General features: G+C 37.1%; 1 protein-coding gene across 1 annotated transcript in view; it reads left to right on the forward strand.

Annotated features, from left to right (window-relative positions):
• MAN1A1 (mannosidase alpha class 1A member 1) overlaps positions 1–23,707 on the forward strand; it is a 141,121-nt gene that overhangs the window by 29,608 nt on the left and 87,806 nt on the right. Inside the window, exons 2-3 of the mRNA XM_083856889.1 lie at positions 7,070–7,166; positions 16,471–16,586. Coding sequence (XP_083713015.1) covers positions 7,070–7,166; positions 16,471–16,586 — 213 coding nt within the window. The remainder of the gene's footprint in view (positions 1–7,069; positions 7,167–16,470; positions 16,587–23,707) is intronic.

A 23,707-nucleotide genomic window follows, 5' to 3' on the forward strand; every position in this document is an offset into this window, starting at 1 on the left:
AAAAGTTAACTTTTAGTTTTTATTTTATATAGAGCTGCTTATAATGAATTCTGTCAGCAGTCCAGCATAACAGTAGACAGAGTAACTGAAAGAGCCTAGAACAAACATGTATCACTGTTAGTCAGATCTGCATGTCTCCGTAGATAAGGTTATGAATTCATCAGCAAAGAAGTAACTACAGTAGAACACCTTACATCTTTACCTAGACTTTCCACTATAGAGCAAGTTTGAACACACCGTGAATACTGATAAAAATTACTTACAAAAAAAAAAAAGTCTGAAGATACTGAAGTAAAAAATTTAAAGCACTACCAAAGCAAATATAGTGAATATTGACAAAGGTAACAAAGATCATGCTCAGAAACAAGGGAAGTTGTCAAATGAATTTGCAATGTAGTTGTGCTTGCTAATCCTAGAAAAAGTGTTATGTATTGAGATAAAGAGAAAATTCACATAATATTTTCAAGATGCATATTATTCAAGAGAAGCTCAATAAACTTAGTTAATAACTTGTATTTCTTTAAAGTGCAATGTTACACTAAATACCATTGTGAAGATGATGAAACACAAATGTAATACTTTTGATAACTAAAGGAACAAAGGCTGTGTATTTCCAAAAATTTCTCACTGTGGTAATCAGTAGATTCTGTAAGAGCATATTAAATTAAGCTTTCATATATACAGCAGAACTTTGTGAAAATGATAGTGAATCAGCTGAAGGTGGATCATACAGTTTTTCACTGAGAAATCCTAATTGGTGTCAATAATTTCAAAGGTAGTGTGTATTTGCTAATAATAAATTCTTACAATTATTTTTTCAGCTGTGCTGCAATTTGATTGGTACTCAGGGGCTGTGAAAACAGCTGAGAACAGATCTTTCACTGAACTTTGGGCAGGATGACTTGGAGACTCCCTTCCAACCTCAACCCTTCTGTTACTCTGATTCACTGAGTCTTAGTTAGCTCATTGGTTAACAGTAATGGAAACAGAAAGTAAGAATATAAGGCTTTCTCGAGTTTTTGCTAATGTTTGTTGTAATATTTCATCAGAGCAAAGAAAGCAGATGGGGATTGTGTTGTGGTCACAAACTTCCTGCACTGATGGGACACTGTGGTGGGTTCACCAGGGCCAGAAGTCAAACACTCAGACAGCTGCTGGCCCAGGTGGGCTGCAGGAGGGAACAGGAAGAATGATAAGCCAGAGAACTGGTGGGTCAAGATAAAGCTCATTTATTAGGTGAAAGAAGGAGGAGACAGGGACAAATGATGCAAAGGCAATCACTCATATCTTCCTGCAATCAGACTGTTGCCCAGTTGCTGAACAGCAGCCGCCTTGGAAAATTGCTCTTTCTTCCTGTGCCCCAGTTTTTCTTGCTGAACATGAGGTTAACGTGGTAGGACATAATCCTTTGACAAACTGGAGTCAGCTCTCCCAGCTGTCCCCCCTCTCCACCTTATAGCCACCTCCTCCATTCTCCCTCTCAGGGAAAGTGGAAAAGGGGCAGGAGCTGGAAAAAGAGAAAGCCTTGCTGTTTTACAAGTGCTGTTCAGCAACAGCCAAAACACTGTTGTGTTACCAGGGTTATTTCAGGCACCCATTCAAAATGCCATATGGGCTGCAGTGATGGATGCTAACTCCATCCCAACCAGACCCAGAACAGTCTTCAGCTATGCAATTTGATTTGTGCAGGGGGAAAGTTCAAGTAGAACGCCTGTTGAGGTTTCTTACTAATTCTAGGGACTTCCTTTACACTTGCTGATACTGTGGGAAAATGATGTTTTAGTTACAACAGCAAGGAGAGAAGATGCAGAGAGACTAGCCTGAGTGAACGTGCAGTTGTGGTAAGGAGTTTAAAAGGTGAGAATAACTTAAATGTGTAGAAATGTCAGTGTAAACTGAGGAAGAAAAAATTATTTAAGCAAGGCATAGTTAATAGAGACTAGATAAACTGTCACCTTTTCTTCTTCTTTCTTCTTTGTTGCCGGGGAGAGGTTTGATTTGGGAGGGAGTTGTTTGGGGTTTTTTGTGCTTTCATTTCTTGAACTTTCAATACTTTAGTCTTCTGCCTTCCTCTTCTGTCTTGGCAAGATTTAAATACATCTGTCTTGGCTCTGTTGAAGGTCAGAATGGTACTATTTCATGCAATAATCCTTTTTCTCCTTTAATATCCCAGTTCTTTTCCTGACATCCTCTTTGGCGTCTCCCCCACTTATATGTAACTGCTAAAAATAAAGCTTATTAAGTTATTATTTTCACTCCACCTGGTACTGCAATAGTTTCCATCTAAACACCATTATTACTCTGCTGATTCAGCAACGCTGTTGTTTTCTGTCAATACTTGAATAGAAACATTCGTATTTTGCAAAATTCAAGTGACTTATGTGTCCTCTCTAGGTGTTGTGTTAGAGTGCTCTGAAAGATGGCAGTAACTAAAATACTAACAAATGGGAGTGCGTTATCATCATCTTTTAGTTGGCAGATATTATGGCTGTAGGAAAGGGTTTTGTTTTTGCTTTCACAGAACAAGGAGCTGTCAATCTCTTTTAGAGTTTGAAGTTCAATGAACCTTTCTGGGCTCCCCAGTTCAGGAAGGACAAAGAGTTACTGGAGAATGTCTAGCAAAGGGCTATGAAGATGATGAGGGGACTGGGGCATCTCTCTGTTGTGAGGAAAGGCTAAGGGCCTGTTGAACTTGAAGGAGAGACAACTGAGATGGGATTTCATCAATGCATACAAATATCTTAAGATCAGAATGGGGTCAGACTTTTCAGTGGTGCCCAGCAACTAGATAAGTCTCAATGGGCACAAACTGAAACACAGGAAGTTCGACCTAAATGTGAGGAAAAAACATCTCTGCTGTGAATACATCAGAGCACTGGAACAAGCTGCTGGTTGGAGATTCTCCTTCTCTACAGATACTCAAAACCTGCCTGGATAAAATACTGTGCGACCTGATGTGGGTGAACCTGCTTTAGCACAGGGGTTGGAAGTGGTTGATCTTCAGATCATCTCTCCTTTCCAATCCCAACCATTCTGTGATTTTTTTTTTTTTTAACATATAGTAAAACTAGAAGGACCGAGGGATGCTTCTATACAAATGTAACTCTGCCTATTAACATCCTGGAAGACTAATACGGAATTATTTAAAATAATTTTATTAGTTATACTGTAGAGGAGTTTGAGAGTATCAGGCCTCATCTAGTTCAAAAGCTGTTAGAGTCTCCCTCATTGGGAATTTCTGTTTTTAACAGCATCAGTAATGTTGTGTTGATATACCAGATGTTCTCAGTAACTGTGATCTTTAGAATTTCAAGTGATCAAGAGCACTTGTACCAGTAGTCAGAGTTGTGATCAAAAGACACTTTGTAAATTACAAAAAAATATCAAGAGATAATGATTTGATGATATTCCATGCAAACAAAAAGGTGAAGACAGTGAAGATAGATGATTTTTTTCAAAAAAGCCTGTTAAAATGCACTCCCAAAGTGCCCGTGCTAAGAATTTTGCCTAAGCAAAAAATTATCTGGGTGAGCTAGATAATTAAGATTGCTCCTCAATATTTTAGAACTTTAGAATTTTAGAATTTAGAATTTAGAACTTTAGAATTTTAATATTTTAGAATTTTAGAATTTTTTTCATTCTTACATAGAAAATGAAGCTATTTACTGATAGGAAGTTAATGTAGTGAGAAACTTAATATGGTTTTGTCATTTCCGCAGGGGGAAAGAATGTAAAATATTTCTGATGTATTGAATCCTAGAAATTGAGACTTCTTGGTAGGTTAGATGCCCGAAGTCTGTTGTGTAGCAAGGCGGTGCTGATTAAGGTAGCATTCTTTGGCTGCTGTGTCTGTGGGCGCTTTGCCCAGTAACACAGTAACACTAAGTGCTGGTAAGTTTTTTCTAAAGAGCCAGTCACGGTTGTGCCTAGTTGGAATGAATAATTTCTTTTGAAACACTAGAGGGCTCACTGGCTGCTTTTGGAGCTGCCTTTTGCTTTCAATGTATGTCCATGCATCTCCAAATGTCTAAGCAAGGATGTCCTAAAGGTGCATTTTCTTAGGAGTAAAGTGTGTTTTCTTTACTCACTTAACCTCAGTGGTTTTGTCTAAATCCAGGCTTTCTGGAAGAGTTCTAGAGAATGCATTGATTAGCCAGAAGAGATGAATTTGATCTCATCGGTAAATTCTGGTAGGGTTTTTCCTACTGGAGTATTTCCTTAAGTTTAGGCAGAGAAGTGCTTTTTGGTTTATTGTTTGTTTGTGGGTTTTGTTGAGGTTTTTTTTGTCTGCTTGGTTTGTGAAATCCACACATTGTAATTTCCTAGGAAACAAATAGATAAATGTACCTGAGTAGTTAGCAGAATGGGAGGAAATTTTTTGTGAAAAAACCCAACAACTCATCTGATTTTTATTGGCACAAAATAATAAATATTATCAGAAGGTAGTGTCTACTGTCTGGTTTATTTTCCTGTCTTACTAGCCAGGGGTTGACAAGCAATAGGGTAATCAGAGTGGTTTCTGCTACCAAATCACACATACATTTATGATGCAATATGATTGAAGTGTCAATCCATGGGGAAAAACTAAAGCCAAGTGATTACATCTAGAACATCTTGTAGCATCACACACTTTGTGACTGATGTGGCTGGACTGAACTGGTCTGGAGCTGTTCCTGCCTTTCCCTCTTGGTAACTCTGATACTCGTGAGAATCTGACTTGGGAAATCAGACAAGACAAAAATGATCCTCAAAACAACAATGTCACTTGCATAAGTTTCTGCTTCCTGAACCAACTTGGTTTGGGAATAGATGGCCACTATATTTCTTATCCAAGAGAAGGAGCATAGATGTGCTAGGAGAAAAAGGATGGAAAAAGCACAATGTCAGTAGTGGCTTGAGCAATTGTAATGTTGTTATAGTACTACATCTTTAGGCCCTTTGATTCAGACCACCTAATTACAAGTTTAGTCCATTAAAAAAAACCAAACCAATCCTTTTGTGTAGAGTGTCCTGATTAAGATTAAGCAAATGAAAAGATTCTGATGTGATTGCATGAGAAAATAAGCTTTGACAAAGCATAGGATTTAGCCTCCTGAAATCTCTGAGAATTTGTACGTTAATATCTAAAGCTGAGCTTGCAGATCTGGGATATGATAGCAGGGCAGAATAAGTCTGTATAATAGACAAAATTACCAGAAAATTTCAATTGCTAATTTAGAAAATGTGCTGTGGACAAATGATTGGTTTCACATAGTCTTGATCCTTGTAGCCAGGGATTGGGAATGCCCCATAGTCTGTCAGTTGGCTGCCTATTACCAGTTCTGCTTTGAGACAAAAAGCCCCATCCTGGGGGAGTTCCTAAGCCATTCTGCAGTGAAGTCAAGCAATGGACACAGCTCCATATCGCTGCCATCCATGGCCTGAGACCATTTCCACAGGGCCTCTTGACATGCTACCTTTCAGCTGACATCAGACACCAGGCTAATCTTTTGGTTGGAAATGCTTACATATTAACTGCCGTTGCCAATTTTTGTATTTGTAGAGCTAGACCTGTACTGTAGATTAACATCCGTGAATTTTCCTGCAGGATAGATGTGCATTTCTTCTCCCATTAATAGTAGAGAAATTCCACTGTTCCACTATTAATACTTATTCTCACAAGTATAGCAGTATTCTAGAAAATCTATTGTCATTTATTATAGTATGGCTTAATGCAGATTTTTAATTGACATAATTTCTCTGTGGTTTGAGCAAAGGAAAGAGGAAGGGAGAAAGTGCAGGATTACTATTATCAGCATGTCCCAAGGCTGCTGCTTTTATATTTAGGATTGTAACTGTTATTTAACAGAATTATCCTTGACACACATGGCCTCAAGAAGAGGTCTGAAAGCAAGGACAGAGCAGTGTTGTCATCTGACAGCCTGAAGCAGTATCTTTGAAAAGGTCTGAAATTGTCACTTTTTGTCTAGAAGATGACCTCTGGCATTCCTAGCACTACTCTGCCTTGTGGAAGAGGGGAGGAGGGACAGCAAGGAGGCTTGATCTTTCTTTCTGTTACATAAAGTCATCCTGCTTGTGGTGGCCTTTAAAGAAGACTCTTCCTGAGCAGGTGCTAAGAGTGGTGGTTGGTGAGGGGAGGGGTTGCACCTGCTGGAGTGGCAGTGGTTTGTCACCAGGCCTGCAGAACTGTGTGTATTCTGCTCACCACATGTCTGAGGAGGGGCACATGGGCTCCTGGACATGCACCTGAACCACCCTTAAAAAGGACAGTTCAGACCAGATATGTCTGGTGATGGTGGTGGAGAGCGTGACCTATTCTTGAGTCAACGCACACCCCTGACTTCTGGTGTGGATGCCCTCTGCTCTTACCACAGCACTGCTGTGTTGGGCTCTTCAAGGCCATTTCCCAAAGCAGTATTTATCTGTGGTGCCCCTCTTCTCCTGCAAAATATGATTTGATGGTGATATGTTTAATTGTAAAGATTTTTGTCTCTGTGCAGAATGACATGTGGAAGTAGCCCCAGATGCACTTATAGTCATAAAAAATTGTATCATAAAAACCTCAAAATATTTTCTAGCTGTTCTGCCTGCCCACTTTACCATCCTTCTACTATTACTAGCTGTGCTGAGTTTGAACCAGCTAGTTTATGCACGCAGGTCTCTGCCAGAATCTGAAACCTACTCTAAACCTTAAAGAATCTAAAGGTTCTAGAGGAAAAACCTTCTTTAAAAATGTTTCTTCCCTCAGTTTCTGAGATATATGCTTAAAGGAAATAAAATCTCAATTGAAATTATATCTGACAGAATGAATTCTCTTCCTAAAAATTAATTATTTTTGAGTGTGTCTTGACCATAAGCTTGCAGGTAACAGAAGTGGAGAGGACAGTCATGTAATTCTTATAGCAACCATCCCACTGCTATCTGGAAAACAGTGCCACTGTTATTCTTTACTGAATATTTTATAGATCTAATGTGTACAGCTGGAATTTGGTTAAGATTTGGTTAAGTCAGTGTTTGCTGTGGCTTCTTGCTAAATCAACATTATAATCCTGCTTTCGTTTCCCTACAGATGATGAAGCATGCCTGGGATAATTATAAGCGTTACGCATGGGGATTAAATGAACTGAAACCCATATCTAAGCAAGGACATTCAAGCAATTTATTTGGTGAGTAGAGTGTATTTTTGTGCTTAGTGACGTTAGCATAAAACGGTAAATCAGCTGAAAAGCTTATAAGTGATAAACAGGTTTTCTTTCTGCTCCCGGTCAATGCAGGATGATGTTTCTTGCTTCTGTTACATATAAAAAGTAACAGTAAATGAAGGTGCTTTCTGTGACTTTTATAGATTAGTGTCTGAATGAGAATAAGTGGAGCATGGCATTGCTGCATGATAGAAATATAGTTTTGTTGCAATAAATACTGTCCTGTCTTAAACATTTACTATGGAAGTCATTGATGCCACATTCGGTAAGCGGGGAACTAAGGGGAAAGGGGTGGAGAAGAGGAGAAATCCTATACAAGGAGCAAACAACACTCCCTACAGTCATGAAGGTAGCTGAAGCTGTGTGCAGTTCTTAGGAATTTATTTCCATTTCTTATAAAAATTTATTGACTTGTATCAGACTCCTTTATCAGACTATCTTTTTCATTAATATAACTTGTTTGCACTTCTAAATATTGTACAGGAGTTGTTAAATAAAGCCCAAGCTGTTATCAGTGTAGAGCAAATATAGGACTGAAAAGTTCTAGTAGGAGAGGTGCACTGTAGAAATCCAGTATAATGAGGCAAGAGTTCATTGGTGTCCAAGTGGGACTTGTGGCTGGATAAATAGTAGCTGAAGACAATCGTCATTCTGAGGAAGCATAAACAAACAGTCCTATGAACTGTCATTATCTTCAGTTTTGCAGAAAAATGAAGATTTAAACTGTTTGACACCAATTTTTCTATTCAAATAGCTTGTTTTCAAAACAGAAACCTGAAAAAATGACTAATTTCTACAGCTGAGACAAAATCAATACATTATTTTGATTTTAACAGGAACTTACTTTGTTGAATGTTTGCAAAAGATAGTTTGAAGTGGAAACATTTCCTATAACAGCCTAAATAGAGCACTTATCAAATCCCCAACTATATTTGGAGGTTGCTTAGAGACAGCAGTTGTGATTACAAAAATAAATTGGAAAATACAACATCTACACTGATCTTGCTGCACTGCTTGGCTAGCCCAAGGTAACATCAAAAATGTTAATAAGTAATTATTAGCTAGTTAGTTATTGGGCTTCTTTTTGAGTTCTTGAAACCAGAGTAGTTTAGTTAACTTCAAGGCTGGGTTGTCATGTTTCTGTTTCCTTCTCTTCTCTAAGAATCAAAATTATTTATTGTCTTCAGGAGAATGATAGTTGTGCAATTTAATATATTTGAGGAACTATTCTGTTTTCTTGCAGTACAATAAAATGGCATAAAATTTCTTGAAAATTAAAATGCTTAGGGTAGTTTCATTTGAAATCAGAAGTGGTATAAAAATTGCTAAGATTTGAGTTAATAATAATATTGCATGGATTCACAGAAAAAGCTGTAGACATATTGACTTGTGAAATTCTTAAGCAGGAGTTCTGTGGATCTTGCATAAGTTTAAGTCACTTCAAGCATCATTCTCTGTGAAACAGGACAAGTGTTGAATTGAAAAATAAAACTGCATTTAAAGGAGTAAGAGCCAGAGTCAGTCTAAATGCAGATCAGTTTCTCATCATGGTCATCTGGTATAAGATCTCATTGTTGAGAAGTTTTCCTTAGAAACATCTTCAATCTTATTGATCTTGGTGCAAATCAAAATAAACATTAGGTCTCTTTCTGCTGAATTGCTTTACAGAATACCAAAGAGCAGCATATCTGCAAGCAGGTCTGCCTCATAAATTACCCTTGCCTGAATCCATAATTGCCTTTTGTTCTTTACAAACAAAACCTTGTTTCTGTAAGAGCCCTCAAATGATTAGATCTGATCTGTACCTTCATGTTTGAATTCAACAAATGCCACCTTTTTCACAAAACAATGAAAGGGTGATCTGTTTGTGTGTTGGGTTTCTTTCCTTCACAAAAGGATGGACAAGTTTCCTTATCTTCCTTGTTTCTTATTTTGAATTTTTTTTAATTGCAAATGGTTGACTAATTTAAGATTATTCTGAATTGTATTAGTGGAGAATAGGTAACCCTCAGCTCTGTCCTGTGAGTTTCCTCCCAACCTTCAGAAATCAAGTAAGACCTTCAGTTCACTGTCATCCAGCATAACTATCTCCAATTTGCCAAGACCATATTTTCTTCTTGCTGCCAGATCTCAATTGTTTTAAAAATACAAGGTTTGAATTGTCTAAGTATCAGTAAAATACAGCACATTTCGTTAGGCACTGTGTGATTTTAAACACTTCTCCTCCTTTGAATTAAATGCTGCATTTACATTGCTTTGCGCATACTGGGTGTGGCTGTTACGGGATGTGATGTTATAAGACTTTTAATATCTCACTGTGAGGAACAGTAGAGTCCAGTGCTGTGTGGTGTTTTATGTTGTATAAGTTACAGTACAGCCCTCCTGACACAGAAGGGGAGAGTTGTCTTCAAATGATACTGCTTCTAAGCTTATTTTTGAAAGTATAAATGCATGGCTCCTTTCTATCTCCATTTGCAGGTAGATTATAATGACTGTTGTGTCTTGGAGGCAAGTCATAACTGTCATGCTGTGTTTCTCAGAAGAACAAAAATAAGATGGCATTTGAGAGGTGTAATTACACATAGATGTGGCTTGGGAAATATCATCATGAAATATAGACACAATACTTAGGCTAGGAGAAGAGGAAAATGGCCAGTGGGGTGTGTTGATGGGAGAAAGGATAGGGACAACTCGTGGTTCTAATTTTGGGGGAAGGAAAAGAACCCTGCTTTAGCACCTCGTACAAATCACTACTAGTAGAGCTATTCTGTAGCTGAGGATTTCTTGCTGAACTTGGAAATTACTTTTTTTTTGTCCTAAACTCAGGCCATGAAACCAACTTCTCAAGTCGAGGAACTACCTTGATGTTGCTGGTATTCTGCAGGCAATGTGTGGAGGGGTGTATGTGATAAATTGAGAAAGTCTTTAGAGTGGCAGACTGTAGATACATTCATGTATGAGCAGAAGTTGCTTTCTCTTGCACATGCACACCAAGAATAATATACACTCAGAGAAACACTGAAGCATATGTGAACTGAAACATTTCTCCTTGAAGCCAGTGCCACATACTTGCCTCTGACCATTGGTAATGTCTTTTCAGCACATCCATTCAATGTTTTTATTTCCTTTGTATTTGCCATCTTAGGTTTTACCACGTTATAGCAACTATTTAAAAAGACAGAAATATTCTTACCAGTTTGATTTCATGAAGTGTACAGCTGTTTTTAGATTAATCAAATAAATTGGGATAGCTCAGCATCTGTTTGCACCATATCTGGCCATTAGCAAAACAAGGCGTATCTCCTGGTAAGACTTCTTTTGTGAGTACTAATTCTTCTCTGACTGTTCCTAGTAGAAAGTAGGCCCTGAGTAAGTGCTGTTAGTTTTTAATATTTTAACCTTTATGTTGCAGGTTACTGTTAACAATATTACCTAAAGCAGAGATTTATTAATCTACTTTCCTATGGCAAAAGTGGCAAAATCACAATTTTGCCTTTTTTTTAATAGCACTCCACCACCAACCTTTCAAACGAGGAGCTGTTCCTCTTTAAGCCTTCTGAACTAATTTTAAAACTGAGTGTTGCTACACTAGCTGAGAACTCTTTCTAGAAGTGCTTTCTGCACTTAAGTGACTGTAACTAAAGGGCTTTTTTAATTATCTAAAGCTGTGTTTCATGTGCAGTATTGCCAGTTTGATATTGTAACTTGTGAGCATAGTATAATTAATCTGCAAGTGAAAAAGGACCTTTTCTGGAGGCGAAAGGGAGACATTTAATAAATACTCACAATCTGCAAAACCCAAAGAACTATAATTTAGTAAGATCCTGCTCCTCCCGCTTTGAACTGTTTTTTGTTGTTTCTTTTATGGAGTGTTGAGGTGTATGAATATTTTTAAAGCCTGCCAAAATTTATATCCAAAACTGTCTTGGCAGTGTATAGCTTTTCAAACTCCAAGTTTATTAATATAGCCTAGGCAATTAATTGTGTGTGTGTTTAAACAATATATTAATTTAAATTTAAAGGATTCAAAATCTTCCCCCCATCCCGGTCTTGTTTGTCTTCACTGTTCCTGCTATATTCCTTGAAATTTTGTGGTTTGGTGTGTGGTTTTAATTTCAGAAGTAAGCCTGACATCTGTCTCAAACTAAATTAACTTGTGTAAAGCATAACGTTAGCGGATATGTGGATGAATTACTCAATACAGCATTTTTGAGAGGAGGTCATGTTGCACAACAAAGACAAGTGTATTGTCTTTTTAGATTTCAAAAAAACATTTTTCAGGCTTGTTACTGGCATCTCATCCATTGCTGCTGAGGCCACACTCTCAGATTACTCATGGCAATGCTGAAAACTCAAATGACCAGAGTGAAATTTGGCAGTGCAAATAAGTTACTTGGGGTAGTTTTGGCAATGGCAAACTTCCACAAACCCAGAAGGATTTCCCAACAGGTGATAATTGCACTTAGAAAATGTTCCTAATTTAAACTGGCACTCACAGGAGATATAATTCTGAATTAATACACAGAATAGGCAACCTTGAGCTCATAGTAAGTAGTAAAGCTTGACAGCTTTCCAGAACAATATGTGGAGGTCCATAAAAAGTGGCATAGATGGGATGAAGAAGGATTTATTGTTCCTTGTGGGGAGTGATATCCTTTGTAAGGAAGGGGTGGAGATAGCAAATTACAAGGCAGCATGTTCAAACAAAAGAAGGTGGTTCATAACAAAACATGTAGCTAAGCTGCACTGTGCCAGAAGTGTGGTGGATGCCAAAGGCTTCTGCAGGAAGCACAGAGATAAGCAATGAAGGAAAAATTATTTGAGCTTTATCAAATTCAAAGACCAGAGCTGACTCTAAAATGCACAGATGTATAAAATACTGGAGATTTAGAAGAGAATTCTAGAAATACCACTATATTGTTTCATGTTGCACATATGAAAAGCTAGAATTGTTAAGTATTGAATGAATTTTTCTTTCCCCACTCTTACAGGTGCTTATAGTCACTGAAATTAATAGTGTTAATATTGCTGAGGGTTTGCCAGTACTTGAATCAAAGAGTTTCATGTTTTGGCATAGCACACTTTAATAATTAATCACTCTTGACACTTTAAATTGCTAATGATATTGGATAGGAACCTTTTCAGTGAACTTTAAATAAAGGAAAACACTGTTCTAAGATATGAGTCAGCTTTCGCAATGCTCCAAGAAACCTACAGCTCAAATCAAAATGCTACTTTAGTTGAACCTGTATGTATTCTCTAGTACCAAGCTTGGTGTGCAAGGGATGGGGGGAAATTGTAAACTATTAAGTGCAGCAACATGCATTGCTTCTGAAATATTTGGACTCTGAGTATTTTGGACTCTTTGGACATATCCAAAAGCCTGGGCTAGGCAAGTGAGAACTTATTTTGGAAAATACTCCGAAGGGATTTGCCGTAAGCCAGTTGTGGTTCTTAAACCATATGGCCATATAAGCTCAGTCACAGGGCTGTGCTAATAAGGTTGTCATTCACATCCACAGCAGTTCTCCCTGCAGTGGCGTCCTGGAAACTCATACAAAGTTATTCATACTCCAATCACTCTTCGTAACCTGTTCTTGCTGCCCAGTCCTGAGATGCTGCTCCATTCTCTAATGTAATCTCTTCCCTATTTTTTATTTGCACACACATACACTGGCACTGTTAGATATTAAAAAACATGCAGTTTAAATGGGCCGACTCTGCATTACCCAGAGGAGATATAGGCTACCTGTGCTTTACATTATACTATTCTGAAATGCTGGGTAATAAGCCATTGTGGTTAATAGTCCACAAATCTTGATAGCAATATGTTCTTTTTTTGTTTTCTTCCAGATCATTGCTTAAGATTTTAAGTGTTGTACTGGAAAGGAAGTTCTATAGATGTTTCTCGATAGTCTACTGGAAATTTCATGTTGACTGATTTCTTTTGCATTCATTTCAGTTAATAGGAGGCTATTTTATGTGTTCTCTATTAATCCCTTGGAGTAAATGATGCTGTTAGTAAAGAGAAGAGATAAAAGTAAAGAGTTAACAACAGAAATAAAACAGCATGTATGAGTATTTGGTCTGGAGGTTTTGGTAGAGACTAATAATTCTTCATTTTTGTAGGCTTGTACATCTGGTTATCTCTTTTATCAGAATAATTTATGAGTTTCAAGTTCATTTTCTCTATCTTGAGTATATATATACTTTTTAAAAAAAATTATCTGCAAAATATATCTGTATTTACCTGAGGTCTATCAATTTTATCCAAGTATTGTTTGTGATACTTTCTTCCTGCCTAGGGCAACTATGAAACTCTACCACGATGACTGCAACTTTGCTGGCACTCTGTAACATGGTGCCCACTGTTAGTCAAATTTACAGCAGTACTGTAGGTGTATAGGAAAACAGTCCTCTTGTCCAAATATTCTGTGTCATGAGTGTGTACTGTGATTGCCTAGCAATAATCTTTGCTTCTTGTAGACCATGACTGCTGTGTAATTCCTTGGGAATGTTGTGTAGGAGCGAACAACAGTGATAACTCTATTCAATAATTTATGTGCTGTGCTTTGAGAAGCATAGCTTATATAGGCTTGGGAAATATTTGGTCTTATCCCATAATGAGAAATGTTCATTTCATTTCTTTGCAGTCTTGCCCCACCCCCACCACTGATTTGTCTCACTGGTTATTAATGAGCTGTTAAGCATCACAATTTCCGTACTACTCTCAAGTTTAAGTTATCCTGTTGGCTGGCTTGGCACAAACTGCAGTTGTTCACAAGTCATAATTCTGGCCTCAAAAGACTCTTTCTCTGTTCTTTTGTCTTTAATCAAGAACTCGGAAGTACAGTTGTGTGAGACAAACTTGATTAATCATCACATTAATTGTTTCATTCCATTTTCTGGAGCCTTCAGAATAATAGCAGAGGTTATTTCAAATAAAGTAAGATCTACTTGAGATTCTAGCATTTTTTCCTGTCTATGCTCTAAGAAGGCCACATTGGCCAGATTCAGGAAAAAAAAATAAATCATAATAAGTAGGTGACTCCAAGGGCAATTTTTCAATAAGTTTTCTCCTTATTTTCTCCTCTTTTTCTTCTGACTTAGTAGTGGGTTGCAGCTCAAGTACTAATCCTTGAAATTGAAAGCTCAACTTTTTAGTGGTGGTGTTAGTTGTATTACAAGAGGATTATCACAAAGAATGTCTTTGCATAGTGAGCCTATCACAATCCACTGAAGCAAATCAGGTTATAGATGATTTTTCTGTAAGTAGAGCTCAGTTGTAAAGGTTCACTAGGAACTGCTTTTGTAGTATGAAGTTACTAAACATGTCCAGAGCTTTTGCAGTAGTGTTCTTGAGCAGATGTCCTCCAGCAGTTTTCCACTCTCACTTTCTCATAAGCTGAGGAAAAATATGAGTTGCTTAGCCAAGTTTAAAGGAATACTTTGCCTTTAATGTTAGAGAAGGACAGCCAAGTTCCAAATAAGCTCTTGGAGGATATTATGTTGTTCTTACTGAAGTATGCTGCAGTTTTATTAGTGGAATGTCTGGGGGAAAATGTAGAGATTACTTCCTTCAGAGTAGGAAAGTGACATTCCGAAAATGAGTGGTATAAGCAGCTGCTAAAATAGAGAAAGTATCTGTTTCTGTTAAATGTACCAAATAACTGTTGTAATAACCTTGAATTTTTTTGTTTTTGGTGGTTTTTTTGTTTTTTTTTTTTTTTTTGGGTTTTTTTGGGGGGGTTTTTTTGGTGTTTTTTTTTGTTTTTGTTTTTGTTTTTGTTTTTGTTTTTTTTTGTTTGGTTTTTTTTTTTTTGTTTAAGATAGTAGAAATGGAAAATTATTTTCTACCTGGAAGCTTAATTTAAGAAAGTGATGTCAATCCTGCTGTATAGAGCTTTCCAATCACCTCTGTTTCATGTGGAAGCAGAAAACCATGATGGCAGTGAACACAAGAACTGACTGATGTAGTAGCTTTCTGCCTTAAATATGAAAAATTGAATTCTGATATTTGATGAGTTTACAAAATTAAGTTTACTTTTTCATCAGGTATTTCAGAGACAAGATGATAATCAAGTTCCTTAATTAGTTGTAGCGACTATCTTCTTATTCCCCTGGTACAATCAATTCCGGAATGAGTAGTCAGCTATTCACCTGACTCATTAGTCCTGCTGAGGGAGACAGGGATTGGACCTAATGACTTTCACTGTTGATTGCAACCTAAATTATTTTGTAATTATAAATGTTTACTTCCGTATCAGAGTCTTCTCTAAAATATAACAGTGGTTTTCCATTCATTATGAAAATTGCGAGAGCCAAGTTAGGAAATATAAATTTTAGTAGAGTGGTCAAAATTGAATTTTTTACATTAGCCCATAAATAGGAATTGAAACTCCTCCTAGACAAAAATGGTGTTTTGAAAAGGTCGAGGTAAATTTGAAGTAAGCATGGGAAAGTATTTTGAATGACTGTGTTTTCCTGAACCTCACTGTCTGCATTAACCTTTCAGTACAGGATGATGAACATTTAATCCATTCCAAAGCCAACATACTGATGATATTTCATCTTGAAGTGTTAGGTCAAGGCTAGCTTTACCCATCTCTGTAACTGAGGTAGAAGGGTGCCACTTTTGCAGACCACCAGTGCCTTGCTCTGAAAACTAGTGCCTTGCAGCCCCCCCTGAGCTGACAAATCCATGTGTGCAAGTTTTCCTTTGCCTCTCCCAGTGTTATCTTGTGCAGGTCACACAGTGGTGCACAATATCAGAAAAATCATTTTCCACAGACTATACTTCTTAAAGGGCTTTCCTAATTGAAATGGGATCAGCACTCACCAGCTTCTTAAAGTTTTATGTACATTATTGAGTATAAAAACAAGAAAGCAACTGATTGTTTTCATTCCGAACTGGAAGAAACAGGAATTTCTCAGTTACCGAGGCTTACTGCATTTTATGTAATTTTACAGTGAACTGTTCTATCCGTGGTTTAAAATGCAAAATTATGGCGGAAAATACAGTGCATTAGAACAGCTCTTCAAAAGTTCATTAGTGGAAGAAATACTTAAATATTATGATGTTGTGTTGTGGCATGGGAATCAAAGTAAGGGCTGGGAATTACTAGTTACCACTTGAATGCTTATGCACCCAGTTTTTAATTGGATTAATTGAAATTGGATTTTGAAATTAGAATTAATTTAAATTAATTAGATCTAACTGAAAAGTCGTCTGTTGGAAAGTAAATCACTGGCTCTTCATGTATTTCAGGTAACATACAAGGAGCAACAATCGTGGATGCCCTTGATACACTATACATCATGGAAATGAAAGAGGAGTTCAAGGAAGCCAAGGAGTGGGTTGAAAAAAACTTGGATTTCAATGTGGTAAGGAGTGTTGCTGATTAACATCTAATGCTCTGTTTAGTCTTCAGGGGTTCAGCTGAGGACTAGGTTCTAGTACTACAAGCTTGATGAAAGGCTAAAAAAATTAGATCATTGATAGTTAAAACAGGATAGGAAGCTGGAAGCAGGAATTTACTGCTCTGCTTATATACTTTTTCAGTCAAAGAGATTTAGATAGATGGAAGTCGATGAGCTGGACTGAAGGAAGGAAAAAGGAAATAGAGTATTTGCCATTATAAGGAAAAAAACCAGCCTTTTCAGCTTTTCTGGATAGAAGAATTCGCACCCTTCAGGCATTAATTTTTTCATTATGTAAACCTTTTATATTTTCCCTTTATGAAATCTTCCACAGATTTTACTTGTATTTAGAGAAAGGTACATGCCATACATACTCCTTAGGTTCCTGTGTCTACTCCAGTAGAGTATCATGAGTTAGGCTGAACTGTTGGCACAACTGAACTGCTTTAGTCTTGGGAAGCATCAAGTCTTCACAGCTGCATGTACAAATCACCCTATTAAGTGGCAAATATGCAGCTGAGGCTCATTATTGAAGCTTTTATTCTAGAAAGGCCTTGAACAAGCAGGAGCCTCTTCAATTAAATTGAGAAATCTTTGGTTTCGTATTTTTTTTCTTTTTTTTTCTTTTTGGGACAGAGGATTTGTCGTTGGGTATAGAGAGCTGATGAAGCACCTCTGATCAGTGTAGTAAAGTAAGCACAGTACATTGAGCACTTATAAGCTCTTGTAGTTGACATGCTTAATGTTAGAAACACTTTCTGAAAACAAAGTACTCATTCTAATAAGTTATGCAAAATTCAGGTTTAATCAGGTTCTCTTCCATGCTTGAGAATTAATTATTCTTTTAAGGAGTTAGTAAGAGTGGATATTACATAGTTTATATAAGCAGTAATTTAGTATGCATTTATATTTACATTTATAATGTAAATAGAAGATATTAAACAGTGCTCCTGCATAGTGTCAGAAGACTGAACTACATACTAACTTTATTTTGTGCATAAGAACTTTTTTTCCTAAAGGTGTTTTTGTAATACTAAATTCCTGTCTTATTAGCTTGGTATTATCAAGATTTTAGAAAACAGGATAAGACAACAGAAAATAACAAACTCCACTTAAAAGATTGACCTGAGCTCTACTTGGAGGAACATCGTAAACTGTTGTAGAGCGAGTTACATTATTAATGTGAAAATCTTTGGGTTTACATAAATCTTGCTATATTTGGTACTGGAAACTTATAGATAGTATTGCCTAAATTTCCTCTTTTTTTCTCAGTAATGCTTATAAGCTAAGAAAATGTAAGAAGTTTTGTATTGCATTTGTTGGTAAATGCAGGAGTCAAGCATATTTACCAAAGCAACTTCACAGATAACACTGACATGGATCACTAACAGTATATTGTTACTGATATTCCTGTAAATAGCAGCCTGGAGTTGGACACCTCACGAAATTATTTTCATAATACTTCATAATCATATGTAATTGAATATTACATTGGCATCAGCAGTGAGTAGATGAATTTTCCCAAACTGGAACAGGAAATTAAAATAAATAACTGCAACGCCAAATTTAATAATGGATGTCCATTTGTTTAATGGCTGGATTGTTGGAAGCTGCTCTCCTTGCACTTTTGTTTCGTTTTCCACTCTAAGTATAGGTTTTAGATTCAAGTACCATTTTGTATTTATATCTTACAGTTCAAAGAACAGTAGTTCTCTTTTGTGTTTAAGCATTTATCATGTCTATCAGGCCTTACATGACATAATCTGCAATATGTTATGTACACTATTACTTGCTTCTGTTTTAGAAACCTTTGTCCCATGAAAGTGATTTATTTGGAAAATTGACACACTGACATATCCTTAAGAGTTATTTCTTCTGAGTAGTATAAATGATGTTTCTGATCATTTCCTGGACAGTGACTGCTTAATCACCGTATTTGGTCTTTATTTGCATAAAAAGGATAAGTTTTTCTCTTCATTTATTCTTAGAACCATGTCTTTCAAATGTTTAATTTTCTTTAGGATGTTCTTTACAAAAATTGCTGTGACTGTATTCTGTAGCAGAATTTTTTCTCCTTATATTCTGTGTCAATGCAGCTGAATGTAGGAAAATTTTACAAACTCTCGAAGATACTCATCAAACTATTTGGCCAGCACTCACACCACTCTCAACACCTGATCATAAAAGTTTCCTAATGTCACTTTGTAAAGTAGGCACTAGTTTATCTACATGAAAAGATTTATGTAATAAAGATGACTTAATGGGAAATGGCAGTGTCTCTTTATGCATTAGATTTCAATCCTGCAGTTCAGTGAATTAGGTGTCAGGGTTGCTCTTCTTTACCTTTCCAAAGATAGGTTTTGATTTGGGAAAATTCTAGTTAAGTCAGCAACACCTTTCTTGGCAAACTTGTGCATTTTAGTAAGCTTGTCAGTGGATATGTTTAGAAGCTTTCCCTTTTGGAGTGTAACACAGGCTATTTTCATTACAGCTGTAGCTGGTAGCCCTGTGATTTTATAACTGAGATATCCACATTGCAATGCTTGAAGCTTTTTTATGTCACAACTGCTGACATATTTATTTTATTTGAAGCCTTGCTGAAGTTTCAGCTAAGCCGAGCCATCCCTTCAGGAATTAAGTTGCATTTTCTGATTCTGTCAATATTATAAGAGATGTAGACATACTTGTACCTTTGGAAAGAGTTGGCATTTGCAGTGGCTAAATCCATGGTCTTAGCTTTGAGTAGCAGCATAGATATGTGCTCTGTTCTCTGTTAAATCAATTTATTTCTCTGGGGGATTCATCTCTGCTCTTCTAATTAATATAGCCAAGGTTTTGTTCTGACCTCCCCACACAGTCACTGCCCACACGCCCCTTCCCAGAGCACAGCCCAAGGCTGCAACAACTGGGCTGGGCTGTGGAGCAGCAGGTTACAAGGGAGGAAAAGGAAACCAGACCTTCATAGGATCTTTAGGGAGTTTGGCTGTTTCCTAGCTACAACTACACACTGCTGACTGCTCCTCTGCTCTTACTTTTTCTTATTTATTTCAGAAGCTGCACACACTCACACACACACACACACACACAGAGCTTTCTGAAAGAGTTTCTGTACCACCACCCCACTTCTGCTTCACACTGGGGAGGAAAAAGCTATCAGTCTCTGCAGTCTGAGAGCCACATAACATTGAATATATGTGCTTGGGGAGAGAGAGAGAGGAAAAGGGATCTTCATGAGGCAGATGAAGGGGTCAGGTGTCAGGGAGTAGTGGTGCAGGAGCTGAGCCACATGGCACAGCAGTGAAGGTTTGGGAGCTGTTAAGTATTGGAATTGATGGTGCTCTGCATCTAATCCAAACACACCCCAGTATCTTTTGGGGTGAGTGACTAAGTGATCCATCCTCCTCTTCTTCAGCCCTTGCTGAACTCCTGTGCAAAAGGGCAGTCTTGCCTGTACTGCCTGCTGGGAGCAGTCCTGGGTTTACATGGTGTCCTAAAGCATGTCTGGACATTGACTGTAACAACAGGGGCCAACACCAAGACCAGAGGGTGCTAGCAATCAAATTGTACATGGGACAGGGCTTGAATTCATACCCTGACCGTCTGATGGAAGTGTAGGCAGACGGGATCAGAATGGGAACAAGATATGGAGCAGAAAGCCATGCACTTGTTCAGATAAGAGGGAAATTGGGAAAGTAGGAAGGGCATTTCATTATTTGTTCTGAAAGACAGGTACTAATGAATCGAAGAACTGCATAAAGAGAAGGGAATGAGTAAGAAGCTGAGGGTACCCTCAGTCTTGTGTCCTACCAATGCTACCCAGCAAAGTTGTTTAGAGGTCAGTCAGTCACTGTGTCTGATTTTATATGACACTTTTGAAGCTTGAAGGCTAACCTACCACTTCTGATTTTCATCTTTGTGCTTAGCTCAGCAACTCTGAGTATTTTTTAAAGAGGTTTTGTCAGCAGCTTCATGCAACATAGAAGTTTTATGAGTTATGTGTCTATTATTTGGGAACTGGAAAAGAAAAAGCAGAGAAACTTGAAGTTATGTTTTTTTCTCTACTGTCATGTATACACTAGTATAGCCTCTTTCCAAGGTCTCAGAATAGCAAATATTATTTGCATCTGTAATAAATAAGGCTTCCGGCATTTAACATTGACTCAGCTGTATCTGTGGTGTGGCAGTCAGTAATAGGACAGACTTCCAGAATTCAGTTTGCTTATTTTGAACTTCACCATTTACAAATCTAAATCCTACTGTTCTCAAAGTGTAGGTATTACGATTGACTTGTAATCGTATTTAACAGTCCATAGACTTGGAACATTATAGTTTTTTGGCTCTTTATTCTTTGCGGTTTTCCTCATCAAGTGAGAAAAGCAGAAAGTTTCCTAATACAACAATTTGGAACAGCTTTCCCATTAAAAAAAAAAAGAAAAATATTATGTGGGAGATGTGAGTAAATGTATAATAGATCGGAGAGAAATCTTAAGAAAGCCAGCAGTTGAAAATGGTTCTTTAGTTTGTGGGACTATTTGATTACTAGTTTGCCACATAACTTATTAGTACATTCTAAATGCCAGACTTCAAAGTGACTTGATTTTGTTTTGATTATGTGTAAGAACCTATTTTGATGGGCTAAAAGCAGATCCTGCAAATTCATTACTAAATGCATTTCTTTTGCTGCTAGGGTTCATTAATGCCTTCAGTAGCACTTTATTTTTGTTCCGTTAAAGATCTTGCAGTTCGCCATGCAGGGACTTCAGCAAGGTTAAATAACATGTTATGCAATAATCAAGCTTTGACACTTGTGATAAAAAGGTTGCTAAGATTGTTTCCCATGTCTTCAGGAACTGAATATTTTAGCAAGCTGCCAGTGATTTTCATTTGTAGAATATGAATGAAATTTCTTTTCCCCACAATTGCAAGTAATTAAAATCTTGTCTAATTACAATAGTTGAAAGTGAGCTGTTCTAGTACTATCCATGACTCTCTCGTACCTCTTGGGCCGCTTGAAAATGCTTGGATTTGTTGCTGTTCCCAACCTTTGTGCTTCAACAGGGGAATATTATTATTTAATAGTAATAATAATTACAAGTTCATCTCATTTCACAGGAATTGTGGGCCCTTGGTGTCCACTTTTTAGTCTAGAATTATATACCTTATTCAGCACTGTTCAGTGTAGGCTCCCTGGTGTTCTCTTGCACAGCTTGTTAAACTGCAGGATATGGGCTGCTTGCCACAGTGTGTGTGCGTGGGGGGAGTTGCTATATTCCGTGTACACAGGAGCAATAGATGGAAATGCAGATGAGGTGACTGAAGTTCTTGATGATACAAGAACAGGAGAACCAAAGGAAAGAAAGTTTTGGAAGGCATCTTTGTCATAAAGAAGACTGAAATAAATTATTATATGTTAGGATTTGTGGTGTTATTTTTTGTTATCTTTATAAAAACTAAGAGATTAAGTTCTTTATCAAATATAAATTAAGGTGACTTGTTTTTTTGGGAATGCATTCATCTGTGTAAAGATGAATGGTGACTTGATTATTTGGAATGCATCTGTGTAAAGAGCACACAGTCTTTTCTCCCGTTGAATTTTGAATGGAAGAACATGTAACCAGTGCTGTTGGTGAGTGCCAGGTGAAACCTAACACTGGATAAATAAAATATTTTTGTGTTTCAGATGTTGTGTTTGTAAGGGAGGGTGACTTCCCATAAGAAAATACACATGGAAATTGTTTTGGCCTTAATCTGTGAATTGTGGAGAGGAAGATCAGGAACGAGATGCATTAAGGAAATTATCTAGAAGGATAAAAATACTGATTTTTGCGAAGCTGGAGGAGTTCAATAGGCAAAGGCCTTCAGAAGAACCCAGCTGAAAGTAGTTCATTGTCTGAACAATGTTTTCAATATTAAATTCAATATAACAGCTTTTTGAAGCCTCCATAGTTTACCAGTTGTAGTCTTAATCCTGTGGTTTATGGAAGGGTGAGGGAAGTTGAGTGGTGAGACGCAGCTGAGATCAAATTGGCCCTGTCATAGATTTGCAAATAAAATAGAGAGTAACACAGGTTAACTAATATAGGTCTTGGCACTTTATTCTGCCTGCCCCCTCCCCATTTGGTTATATTTGCTGCTTTTTGATGATGGGCCTTGCTAAGGCATTTTCACTCTCCCTTTCTGTAAAAGGAGTTAGTATAATAGATTTTCTAGTTATATCTGTAATTTACTCCAGCATCTTGAGTGTTTCTGAGCTATGGGTTTTCTTCTACCTAAAAAGCAATCTTAACATTACTTCGGTGTTATGTGTCTAGCCAGCAATATAAAGGATGTTGCATGTCTTTGTCAAAATAATTTAATCTTTAGAAGCTAATCAAGGAAACCAGAAGAAATTCCTGACACTTGTCACAGCTTTGCTCTTGCACCACATATTGGATTCATACATTGTTTTTTGTTTTCTATTTTTTCTCAAGCACAGTGATCAGATGTCAAAAGTTCTCTGGATCTTGTATAGTGCTTGGACTATTCCATTTATGGTTCAAATAGTGAATTATAAATTACTGAATAAATAGAAGTTGAAAGGCCCAATTACTTGCATTCAGCATTTCACATGAAAGCTCTGGAATTAAAACCAAGACATGTTCTTCCCAATACATCTAACTCTTTCCAAGTATCTACAGACTTTCAGAATTCTTTCTAAAAGGGAGATCAGATCAGAGTGATGTTTAGATGTTAGCACAGATATTTCAGATATTCTCACACACAGCACAGTCTATTTAGGGTGCTAATGTAAAGACCATAAAATTGGAGTTATATTGATCCAGTTGTTCAGAGCTGTGTTTTACCTTGGTAAAACTTGGTACCTTAAAAAGGGAGCATCATAGTTATCTTGAAATACATGTCCAGTCGCTTCACCTTACAGAATTTCTATTAGAAATAATGGCATTAATTCAGCCACTTCTCAGATTTGCTATGTAAGTGATACAGTAACTGTTTGAAGGAGAAGGCTAAATTTAAAATAACAAGTAATTCTCACCTCTACAGATGGTGAAGTAGCAATTTTGTGAAGTTCAGATGAACGTTTTTCT

The sequence above is a fragment of the Zosterops lateralis genome (assembly GCF_965231275.1).
Source record: "Zosterops lateralis genome assembly, chromosome: 3".
Taxonomy (NCBI): Eukaryota; Metazoa; Chordata; class Aves; order Passeriformes; family Zosteropidae; genus Zosterops; species Zosterops lateralis.